The sequence below is a fragment of the Neodiprion lecontei genome, chromosome 4 (assembly GCF_021901455.1).
Source record: "Neodiprion lecontei isolate iyNeoLeco1 chromosome 4, iyNeoLeco1.1, whole genome shotgun sequence".
Taxonomy (NCBI): Eukaryota; Metazoa; Arthropoda; class Insecta; order Hymenoptera; family Diprionidae; genus Neodiprion; species Neodiprion lecontei.
The window spans coordinates 18761701-18774497 of NC_060263.1; the positions used below are offsets into that span (position 1 = coordinate 18761701).

The 12797-nt window shown below is 33.9% G+C and overlaps 1 protein-coding gene across 2 annotated transcripts in view; it reads right to left on the reverse strand.

Annotated features, from left to right (window-relative positions):
- Window positions 1-12797, reverse strand: part of LOC107226652 (MICOS complex subunit Mic60) — a 47626-nt gene that overhangs the window by 24126 nt on the left and 10703 nt on the right. For both annotated transcript variants that reach the window (XM_015667537.2, XM_015667536.2), the window contains one exon: window positions 8324-8552. In XM_015667537.2, coding sequence (XP_015523023.2) covers window positions 8324-8552 — 229 coding nt within the window. The remainder of the gene's footprint in view (window positions 1-8323; window positions 8553-12797) is intronic.

Below are 12797 nucleotides of genomic sequence, written 5' to 3' on the forward strand. Positions count from 1 at the left end.
CCTGAAGGTGAGACGGAGAGGAAAATAAACTGTTTCAATTTTTGTTCTGTGACAGAGCAGAAATTTCGGAGTGGAATGAAAATAATATGGGGATGAAATAGTATAAATATATATATATTAAATAAAGTGGGATAAATATTCCTGGGATATTGGAACGGATTTAATTACAATCCCATATTCATCTAACTTCAAAAATTTTAGTTTATACTTTGCGATGACCACTTTTTTGTAGAAAAACAAATATCTATCCAATTTATTTTGATCCGTTTTGCTTATCATAAAGAAATGAAAATGTGTTTTTTGGTAGTTCTTGGGGATCTACCTTAAGGTGGATTTTATATTTGAAAAGATGAAATTTTCTTACACAGAAAAACATTGGGTCAGATTTTTTTTAGTGCAGGAATTGTTGAAAATTCGGGAACAGAGGTTCGGTACGGAATCGTAATAAAATGGATTAACGTATATTTTTCCTAACCAAAGTAAGACGATCCTAAAAATTTTACGAATATTGTATCAATATAATATTCCAAATCACCTCAACTAAATTCCAATCCCCATATTTTTCAATTTTTCCGCAATTTTTTTTTTAGTGTAGGCGGACTTTAAAAACTCTCAAACTAATCTGTTTTACATTTTCCAAAAAATTCTCCACAAGCAGTAATAGCCAAAAAATCGTGAAAAACCGTTCTAATTGTACAATCTGAACAAAAATATTGACCAAAAATGGTAAATTTTAAACCGATCATTCTGAAAGAAGACCACGATGGTAAACGATCTCTTTCTGTGTTTTTAGACACCTAAAAACTTTCGTAAAACTTTTATTTTTTTCTACGTTCAACTATACAGTTACACTATATTTTAATAAGACTTTTAAAAGCCAATTAATTGTCTTTTTATCATATAAAAACAAAACAAAAAAAAAAAAAAGGAGCAAATTTGCTTTTCGAAAGATTTTGAAGCTTGTCAAAAATCACTGAATCGCATCGGCCGACATGTTATACACGGAGATATAAACTTATAGACATAGTAAAATCCTTCGCACGCGTATATGAATCAAAGCCCGATTCACTCAGGGGTAAAATATAAAGTCTGGCTTGCGCCCGCCTTTGCGTCCTTATGTATCAATCAAAGTACTCCGCAGATTGTCGCCGCACCTGCAGCATCGCTCTATTTCTTCTTCTTTCGGATAAATCGCATACGGTTGGATGCAGGTATATACCATATACATATATATATATATACATGTATATTATACATATATAGATATACAAATTCTACGTATATTTTACAGAGAAATATGAGCTGGAACGAGGAGCGATCCGCCGGCGGTTTTATTCGGGCGGAAAATCGGCTTGCGGATTAGTTTCGCACCTATCGCGACTATCTCCGATATATGAATAAGTCCCTGAACTCGTATTCGAGGTAAACAAAACTGGGATGTTCCTTGAATTATAGATTTTTTTTTGCAGGCGAAAAAACGTCGGTGATTGGAGAAAAATCGAGGGCTTGATTAGCGAAAATTGTAGCACGGATTCTTGACAAAGAGATTTTCATTCTCGCTATAGGGAAGAAAAAAAAAAAAAAAGAACTTAAGATGCGGAGTCGGGATATTCGATCAATTTTAATTCAAATCAGTTTGTTCGTTTTCGAGTTTTTGAAGGACGGGAAAACGTATATTTTTGTATATAACTCGGGAACGAATAAGCGGATTTTTTAATTGGTTCCAAGTTGGAAAGAATCGCCTTAAACGATGTCAAAATTGTCAAAATCCTTTGATTCGTTCTCGAGATATCGCTGCGTAAAAAATTGGTCAGAAAAATTGAGAAGTGTTAAAAATTCAAATTCCCAAGTCACTTTTTCCCTTCTTAATCTTATTTCTTCATCAATCGCCTCTGAAATTTTGTAGGTATAAAATTTCTCACTTCAAGTTTCACGTATCCGAAGATGGTGAGATATTTCTTCGACAGTTATAGATTTTAGCCAGCGTGGAACCACCCCTATTCGATTTACACGTCAATTCTTCGTTCTTTCAATTTCCTCTTAAAGACGCAGCGAAGAAGATAGAAAGAGAATAGCGGTAAGTAAGAAATACGCTGCAGCAGGGGTGTGAAACTGGGCTCGACGAGATTAACCCCTATTCCGAGGAGCGGGAGTTCCGTGCTAATGATACCACTTGAGAGGGAAAAAGAGACGGCAATATGAGAGGGGTGGAGGAGGGGAGCTAGGGTAAGAGCTCCTTCGCACCGTGAAGATAAATGTCCGAAGTTATAATTGCAACACATGCTGCATACGTTTTAACCTTTTGTTTCCAACCCTCGCGAGAATTGGCCTGAACGCGGCCTCTAATTGTAAGTTCAACGGGAAATTGTACCGATTATATTAGAGACGATGTACGTTATACACGAATTATATTTATAATTACATATACATATATTTTTTGTTACAAACTTATTAAAAAAAAAATAAATAAAAAATAAAAAAATCGACACTTGCAGTCTTTTTAATTCTCTCGTTCAACAGGGTTCGTACGCTTTTTGATACCCGAAATTCCCTGAATTTTTCAGGTGTTCCAGCCTGAAAATAGGATTTTTTTCAGTAACCTTCCAAGAAATATGCCGCTGATTAATGACAATTTTTTTGCTTATTAATACTATCACCTTTGATATTACCGAGTAATTAATTTACTGTCCGACTACTAATTTACAAACAACAGCCAGCGATTTTCAGTAAGAAAAAAAACGAAAGGAGGTTTGATATCAAGTAATGTACGTATAAGAACGAGTTTATTTCTTCAAGAAAATTAAAATTCCAGTCTTATTTTCGAAATTCCCTGACTTTTCCCTGACTTTTCCCTGCTGTAAGAAATTCCCTGAGTTTTCCCGATTTTCCAGGTTTTCCCTGTGCGTAAGAAGCCTGTTTAATTACTTGTTAGTAAATATTATTATACGATGGTAAAATTTGTGAATAGCAAAAAAAAAGTATTTCAAGTTTCGAAAGCACCTAATTCCGTATTATTTCGTGGCGGAACTTGATGTAAAGGAAGCGAACTTTTACTAAACCACAAAGTTTTGAGTGATCGGAAATTTCACCGTTCAAAGTTCCGAGATGCAAGGTTCCAAAACTTTAGGTTTCGATACAGCAAAGTTCCGAAAATTAAAATATACTCACACAGCGTAGTTTACTCAACGAGTGGGTGTAAAATATGAGAAAAACTGAAAATCGGAATGGTCAGGATTCCGAACGTTAAAATATTGAAAATCCAAAACAAACAAAAATCAAATTGGTGAAATTTCACCAAGCCAGAAATTCGCAGAACTGAAAATCCTCGATCCTTCAGAACTTCGATGTTTCAGATTTTTTAATTTTCTCATTTTCGCACTTTCGAAACTTCGAGCGTCGGATTTCGGACAATTCGAAACTGTGATGTTTCATCGAAATTTGATTTTTTCACTTCGACTTTCAAAACCAAAAAAGAAAAAAAAATGAAATTTGACGCTTTCGGAACTTTTCAAATTCGGAATTTTGACTTAAGTGATAAACGATAATATTGAAACACTATACGATGCAACGTAAAAATTTTACCAAAAATGTAACAGTGAATATAAACTCACTGGCGGCTAAGTACAAAAAAAAAATCAGATATTAAAAATAATTAAATTTAATTTTCACCGTTTCCTACATCTTTTTTCATTTTTTATTCCGTTCTTCACTCGAGATTAGATATAATACTGAGATACGAAAAAGGAGCGGAGGTGAAATCTTCACGGATGTAGATCCAACCTATCGGTACTTTTTTCACAGTTCGACGATCTCATCGTGCATTTGATATATTACATAAGTATCCACGTATAATGTTACATATCTATTACCTATATACCTTGTACCTTGAAAACCTACTCAAGAGATTCGTAAGAATCGATTACAGCGATGTTCGCATGCATGTATATCGTATACGTTGTCGTGCCTGACGTTTACAAAAATGGTGAAAAAATTCTACGCCTTTACGAGGACATCAAAGCACCTATTTTAAAACTATTATACGATTTAAAAAATGTCAGCTTGAAACACTTTTATCCGTCAAACGAAAATTTGCGTGACAGTTTTTTCTATACTTACCTCCGATTTTGGAGAGAGAGAAAAAGGAGAGGAGTGATTTTTGCGAGAATTTTTAAATACATATCCGTGCAGGAAACGGGAATGAAGATGAAACGAGAAGCAAAAAACACAAAAAGAACGTCAAACAAGTTTCTGTTGAAGCTAAACTCTGTGAATTACAATTATACAAACGACGTGATTGGGGGAAAAATTTAACTGAAAAAAAAATGTCACGACCTGTAGCTTTTTTACGTACGTCGTTTACGCTGATCGCATGATCGAAACATTCTTCGCTGATAAAATATCAATAATTTTTAGTCTGGGGACCAAATTTCAAAGATTCACTTTCAGAACATGTTTGAGATGAAATTTTCACGTTTGCTTCCTCGCAGCATAAACGATAAGTTCTCCAGCACATCATCAACATTTTTGCAGGTAATACAATTTAGAAATGACGACTTTGACGGAAAAAAACCTCACCTCACAGCGTTCGTCATTTTTAAGATTTGATATCTCTCTGAACTTATCGAGGAACGAAATTTCCAAAATTAAGAGATAGAAGGGAGAAGATAAAAGGGAACGTTTTTCTGGTCGCCAAATTGACTGTAAAATTAGATGCGAAGAGGCGCGTGAAAAGTGCGATACTTGACTTTTTCTCGTGTAAGAAAAAAAAAAAAAAAAAAAGAAAGAAGCTATTAGGACACAAAATTACCGGATGTGCGATAAAAGCTAATCATTTCCGTAGGCGTTAGGGTAAAAATTGATCAGAATACGGGCAATTTTTGCCCAAGTGGACGGAGTTCTGAAATCTAACACTCGGATCTTACAGAAATTTTTTTTCTGGCGTTGCTTTTTTCTACACAAGAAGTATGTTCGAAAATGATTTTTTTTGTTGCCACTTGTAGAAATTATTGATTGTGAATAATCAATTATCAAATATTTCAAAAAATTATCAGTCGACTGTTTATTCTTCAAATATCATTATCGATAATTTATTAGTCAAATATTATGATAACTAACGATTTCCATGTACGACTGAAGGTCGAATTTTTGATTTGCATAATTTTTCTGAACTGCAATCTTTCTATTGAAAGAATCATTCGTGATTTCTTAATCTCAATTTTTTCTTCCATGATAATTTTCCAAAAGTTCCTAGTTTAAATTTTAAAGTGCATATAATTCAAAAACGAAAATATATACTGAAAAACGTCAAAAAATGTTGTTGCCGTCTTAAATCGGAGATTTGTGAAAAAAAAATATGAAGTAATTACAAATCCGCAAAATTAGCTAATTCCCGTGAATTGTGAGCGAGGAATTTGTTATTCGTTATGAGTGTTTCATTTTTTCGCAAAAACTATCCTTAAAAGTATTAATTTTTACATAAATTTTGAGCCACGTATTATTACGGGCCAATCAATCACTCGTTAAATTTTTACTATTTATTTAGATTTAAATTTTGTCAAGTATCTTCAGCAAAAAAGTTTGTTCAAAAAATGATTCAAGAATAAAAAAAACATGTCCTGACATGATAAGAACTTCGAAAAAATTACGAATGCTTTTTTCGACAGGTTCATTACACAATCAAATTTTTTTAGGTTAGGGGGGTCAAAATGAAAAACGATCAGAAAATAATAATATAACACTGCAGAAATATCATAGACGCAAATATACATCTCACAGAATTTTTGTACGTAGAAAGTCAAAATGTAGAAAGGTAGAAAACTAACTTATATAAAACTAGAATATAAAATCGTCGAAATTCTGATATATTCTTATTCGTTCTCGCTTTTTTAATTCAATATTGTGATTTTCTACATTTCTACTCTGATCCAGTTCTTATTTTTCATACAAACAAAGCGAATAAAATATTCGATTTCAGAAATAATTTCCGCGCTATAATATACGCATATATTTTGACACAAGATATTTTTGACAACATTGTCTAACCACTTTTTCTTCATATATATATATATATGCGATGCTGTAGATACATTGATATATGTGAATGTTTTTTTTTTCATTTAAATAAAAAATAAAAAAAATTATGTAAATACATATACAGCTACTTGCCCACGTGTCCTCGATTTCGAAATCGAACGAACTTGAACTCTTGTTTACGGAAAGCTCCGAGCAGTAAATATCGGAGGTTGAAAAAAAAAAGAAATCAAATAAAAAATGTATGCATACACCGGAGTACGCGTAAGTATATTGGCATGCAGGATGGGCTGCAAAATTGAAAATACTGCTGCATAGGTAAAAGGTACGGTTATATGGATAGGATATATGATATATCCAGCTACAATTTACCCCCGTTCAGCTGGAAAAATCACAATGAAAAAATCTACGAGGTACTTAACGTGGAGTTAGATATATATATATAGTAAGTATAATTTCACCGATAAGACGCCGAATTTTGTACAATTTTAAGAGAGAGTGGGGGAAAAAAACAAGGAAAAAGAAAAAACTAGCTCAACGTTAATTTAGCACAAATAGTTGAAAAATAATGAAAGAAAAGTAAATCTTGAGAAACTGATTAAAAACCAGAATCACATATATGAGCTGATTTTGAGAAGTGTAACGTTGAAAGAAATTAAATGGTGGAAATTTTTTAATTTGAAAATCCGCCAAGTTTTCGGCAATAAAGTAAAAATTTTGTATTGCGAATTTTTGGCTACGGCAATTTTTATACAGTTGAGAGCAAGTCGTGTAAGTTATTTACGGTGTGTTGTTATAATATTGGTAAAAAAGGGTTGAAAAATTGTATGAAAAATGTATAAAATAATGGTTTTAGAAAACAGTGTCGGAGTGAAGAATAAATTGAATAAACGAACACAAATACGAGTTTCCATTTTCCGTTGGGAAATCTTTTGAGGATCGGTGTTGTATTCAGTATTGGGAAAGAAGAATTTATGTCTAGGTATAAGAAGTAAGGGATGTTGTTTTAAAAACAAAATGAGACTTGGATGGAAAAAAAGAGAAAAAAGATAAAAAAAAAAATGTCGGACGAAAGAGAAGAGCGAGGATTTTTTCACGCATTGACGTTGAGGGGAAATGAGGGGAAATTCATACAGAGAGACGGTAACGTCTAGGCGTGAAAGAAGTAAGTTTGTGGTATACAAGGGAAATACGGACGTCGGAAAAACCTTAAAGAAGAGAGACAGTGAAAATGGTAAATGGAGCGGCGTAGAACGGAGGCGTGTGAATACAGCGGGACATTTGAGAGATAATAGGAAGAGAGGAAAAGAGGAGGAAAAGAAAAGGGTCGTGAATTAGTCGCGGGGCGAGAGAATGAGAGAAAAGAAAAAGTGAGAGGGCAGCAACCGAGTTGCGAAAAATAGAAACCCGACCTACGTTGTGTGACTCAAGTTTGGCGACTGACACTCTTATCTTTGTTCCCCCTTTGAACCTTACAACTTTTGTCTGAAATATTTTTCACTGACACTTTTGCTTTTTCAGATTTTCGAATGAATTGATTAAAATTTTACACCCTGTATATTGACTCAGAAAAGTGTACAAGAGTTGAAAACAAAAAAAAAAAAAAAATTTCGACGAGAAAAATGCTTGGTTTAATTAAAGGGTTAAAGAAGATTGATTTTCAGCAATTTTCATTTTACGGATGTTGGTTTTCAAGTTTTATTTCACCTCTGATAAAACAGCGAGATGAATTTTCTTATTTATCTTCGCAAACTGTTTTGTCAAAAAGTTAAATAAAACTCAAAAATCAACAACCGTCAAGTGAAAATCGATAAAACCCAATTTTCTTTAAACTTGGACCGTTTTCTTTAGAAATTTCGAATTTTTGAAGGAAATACTTTTTTTTTTAATTTTAGGACCCAGATAAATAAAAGATTCAACGAAACTCGGTGCGAGGGCAAAATGAAACTTTTTTCAATTGAAATTGAAGTGAGTTGGGCACATTTATTCTAAACGGTTTTCTGTCTATTTTCAACTTTCGATTCGTCGTTGAAATTACTAAAGTTAACGAAACTACAAGTTAAAATAGAAACCTGTACACGACTGTACAGAATCATATTTAATCGGTTCAGAATCCATGATTCGAAGGTTAAATTTCCGTTTACGATATTTTCTTAGATAGAAAACAAAACAGAATCACTCAAGTAATAAGAGAGTCAAAGCGATCTAATTACGAGCACTTCAGAAGTAAAATACTTGAAAATTTGGGTAAAAGACTTTCCCTTTTTTTTTTTTTTTTTTTTTTTTTACGTACCCTTCAGCGCCGCGTCGAGTCCTTGCAGCCTTCCAACAACGGCGGCGAGTTGGATTTTATACTTGCTCGCTTCGGCCTCGACTTGTTCGCTCAAGGTCCGATTTATCACCCTCTGAGTTTCCCGATCTTTTTGGGACAGAGCGTCGCGAAGATGATCGGCGTGGATTTGAGCCTGGAGTTTCAGCTGCGTCCTCAGTTCGTCGTTGTATTTTTTCGTCTCCGCCAGAAGCTGCGGCAAAAAGATTTAGAAAAAAATTTATAAGTTTCTGTTTTTGTTTTTAACGTACATTTATTTTATTTTTTTTTTTTTCACCCTTGGAAAACTTGAGGAAAATTTTGTGTCGTTGCTGTTTTTATTGTTCATCACTTTTTTACATGATTGATTTCGGTCAGTAATGAATGTTACGAATTTCACAGAATCTTTATATTTTCGAGTCACAAGAATTAACAACGGAAGATTTAACCTCGATTCTTATCATACTCGATTGTACTTTTATAGTATAATGGAATTGGTTTTTTAGACGATGAAAAATGACACGAAACATACTGTTTTACAGCCTTGTCTTATCTTCTTTTCATTTTCTTTGCAATCAACTTTTATACGAGGTTAAACTTGGTAACTTCGACGTCTGACAAAACGACGAAGAAAAAAATTGCTGTACAGCAATGTCAGAGTTTTATAGAATTTGAATTTACAGAACGCGATTTCGATAAGACTGCAGCGTCGTTCGATTTCCACCGAATTTCAGAACAGTTTAAATTTGCGGAATAACGAGTTTCCCCAAAAATGTGTCGAGTAAAATTTTTACTTGTATTTACCGTGCGGTCTTTGACTATTTTTACGTTTTACCGCAACAGAAAAATACGATTCCAGGTACAAAATGAAAATTAGTTTTGTAATTGTAACTAGAAAATCTAGTTACATGTGTTACTATTATTTTTGATTACGATCAGTCGTACTATATGTTAAAACTATTGCTGTAATTTGAAAAAAAGACACGAAACTAAACAAAAAAACTCAACATTTCAATAACCAGAAACGTGACAATTGACAAAATTGATAATCACACTAATAATTATGCTAATAAATTCAAATTTCCTTGTAAATCCAGTAGTAATAAAACCGTTATTGAAAACGAAAATCAATAATGGCGTCAAAAACTGGTTTATCAGTGGACTGTTTTAAGTCAATTATGGAAATACAAAAGTCTAGAGACGAGAGATTTTTTAGTTTTCGTGCACAAGATCGATTTATCGCAGAAGAAACGACGAAGAATATCGTTCGTAATTAAATATGTCCAATTTGGGATTACCGCATTTTTTACCCACCAGATGTCACATCAGTGCCACAAATCAATTCCCAATTATAACCATACAGTATCTGATTATATGAAAATAATTTCTTAGCAACTGTAAGAAATGAGATGATTCGTCACTTTTTTCGACATTAAAAAAAAAATCCCACGAAGATTAAGAATAAAGCGTGTTTCTAACGGGGTAAAAGTAACGCCTTCGAACTTCCGCTCTGTGTTAAAATGCGTACACACATTATATCTATATATACATATTGATTCGTATACTCGTAGACGGGTACACAGAGGGGTCATCCGGTGAAGTATCACTCCTCTAGGAGTATCCGCGAACAACACGGATACAGAGAGAGAAAAGGGCTTCGGCTGCAGAAGGGGGGGGGGGGGGGGGGGACGTACATACGTCGTGCACACAAAATACATCAATCCGATCACACGTGAAAGGGAAAGGGTGAAAAGGGCGGAAGGGCAAACGCAGGGATCGAGAGAGAGCAGATTTCACCCGGGTCACTGCCTAACCGGGGCAACTTTAAGCTCTCCTCAATGGCTGGGTGAAATAATAATATGCCTGTGTGTGTTATTATAATAACGCCATGGATAATTATATACCCGGGACGTTATTAATCAGAGTTAAATTATTTGCACCGGATTTTGTCTCGATTTTCACTTTAATTATTGGGGGAGTTTTCTTTTTTTTTTTTTTACTTTTCTTTTTGGTTTTTATTTTTGTTTTTGTTCTCTTGTCGTTTTGTAATTCGGTATAGTTCAGGGACAAACTATTTGGGCAATTCCTTTTTCTCTATTAGATTGAAATAAATACGGAGCGGATTATACGACAGGTTCAAAAAACGTACGTAATATATGTGTGACGTCATTTTGTGTGCCAAGGTACGTCTGTGTTGTTTGTACACCGAAAATAGGGATGTTGAATTGACTGTAAATTTTGCAATTATCATTGTTAACTTCACGTACGTATGAAAAGCAGAAAAATTTTTCCAAAGAAACTTTCTTGTTGCCTTGTTCGGGTAAAATTTGAAGTACAGCTTCAAATATTTTTAACTCTGGTAAATAAAAGTAATTAATGAAAATTAAAACCCAACCCGGGCACGGTTTCTCTCTCTTTTTTGTTTTACGATCGTTCTATTTAAACCTTGGTGTGGAAATGAATTTGGAACACGACGAAATCTGCAAGGTACAAGAAAATCACATGGAATCGTTACGATGTTGAAGTGGCAAAACGGATAGTTTGAAATCACCATAAATCACAGCTATTTCTAAATTGCTGCGACAATTAAAAATCGTGACATGACGGTTTTAAAGTACAAGTATATATAAAAAAAAAGACGCGGAAAGAAAGGCTGAGTGAAAAGTCGCTGATCCGTTAGCAGAAAAAAAAAAAATTAACCAAATAAATCGATACTTTGTGCGCACAAGAGAATAAATTACTCAAAAATTATGCCGTACGTATATCAATAATACGCATAATACATTCGCGTATATGTACACGATACGGAATAAAAGCTGCTTCAGTGGATCGTATAACGTAACTTATTTTACCTACACGCCACGCATGCGGTAAACCAGGATTAAATTTGACTGTACAGCTACGTGAAATATTTTGGCTATATCAGCGGACGTTCGGTGGACATAAAACAAGATATATAGGCATGCGAATGTATATACGCGTATGTAGACTGCGGTACACCAGGGGATGATGATTTTTGTGGTCGCGGCAACGATTCGAAAACCGCACGCGTTTTCCCCCTGCGGGAAGTTTAGTACGACCACCAAATGACCAGCGATAATACATGTATACAGTGACGTATTTTTATTTTACACATTTAATTATCGATTTTATTCACTGTTATCGGGTATATTATTAAAATTCTTCGATTATTACCGCAGAGAGAAAAATTCTCATGGGTATTAAAAAGTTCGATTCTATTTCGTGTAATTGTAGTTGACGATACTATACTTTCTGGTTAATGCGATATTGAATCTGTTTGTTTGATTCGCTACATATTTTTCTTTTTTTTTCGGTTAAATGAAACTTTGAAATCAATTCATTGTTGCGCATATCTCAAATTATCGCATTAGTCTGAGAAAAATATAGTACGAATTACCGTAACCGAAAAGAATAGCGACATATACTAGAATCTTAAATTATAGCTACAAAACTTATTCTCAGTTTGAACCCAGATCCAGGTTTTTATATTATAGAAATAAATGAGAGTAGTTAAAAATTGACAAACTTTTCAAACGATCGGTAAATTTTTCTTTTTCCTCGTCTCTTTCTCGTACTCGAAACGATAAAATGATGACAATTCGTACACATAATGTATGCTTATACAAAAAGAAAAACAACATATGTACAGATATCAGAGCAGTCCTTAAAAAGGTCATTTTTGAATTCAGACCGGCGCGCTCTCCAAATCAGCTCCAAATAATTCAAAAATAATTTCCCAATTTTTTCAGATTCTTATTTGAACTCCAACGCGTGGCCTCAAGAGCATGGATTTCCCCATTTAAACTACAGATGTTTCGGACACATTCTCAGATTATATTTTATTGTAAGAGTAATGACGTTGAAAAAAATCTCTAACTGCGAGATTTTAATGTGCATAAATGCCACTATCTGAGAAAAAAATCACATCACGTTACCAGGTAATCTAAACAAACTGCACTTCTTCAAAATGGAAAAAAGTCAGATTTCAAGGATATGCGATTCGTCCGGATTGTCTGGTATGACGATATAAATTTTTCTCAGACATTATCAGCAATGTACATTAAAGCCTTGCAGTTACAGATTTTTTTCAACATTACTACTCTTATAATAAAATACATGCTGAGAATGTGTCCGAAACACATGTACTTTAAATGGGGAAATCCACCTTCTTTGCGGCGCGGGTTAGAGTTGCGGTAAACACCGGAAAAATTGGGAAATTATTTTCGAATTATTTGGAGCCGATTTGAGGGGGGCGCTAGTCGAAATTCAAAAATTACTTTTTCAACGACCACCCTAATATATTATATATATATATTTAAATTCGATGTAACTTGTATTTCGGTATCATACCAGCTATGAGAATCTGGATCCAAAATTTTTTATTTGAACACGTGATAATCCGAAACTTCGAAACTCTCGGCGCTGCGTCGAGAAACGA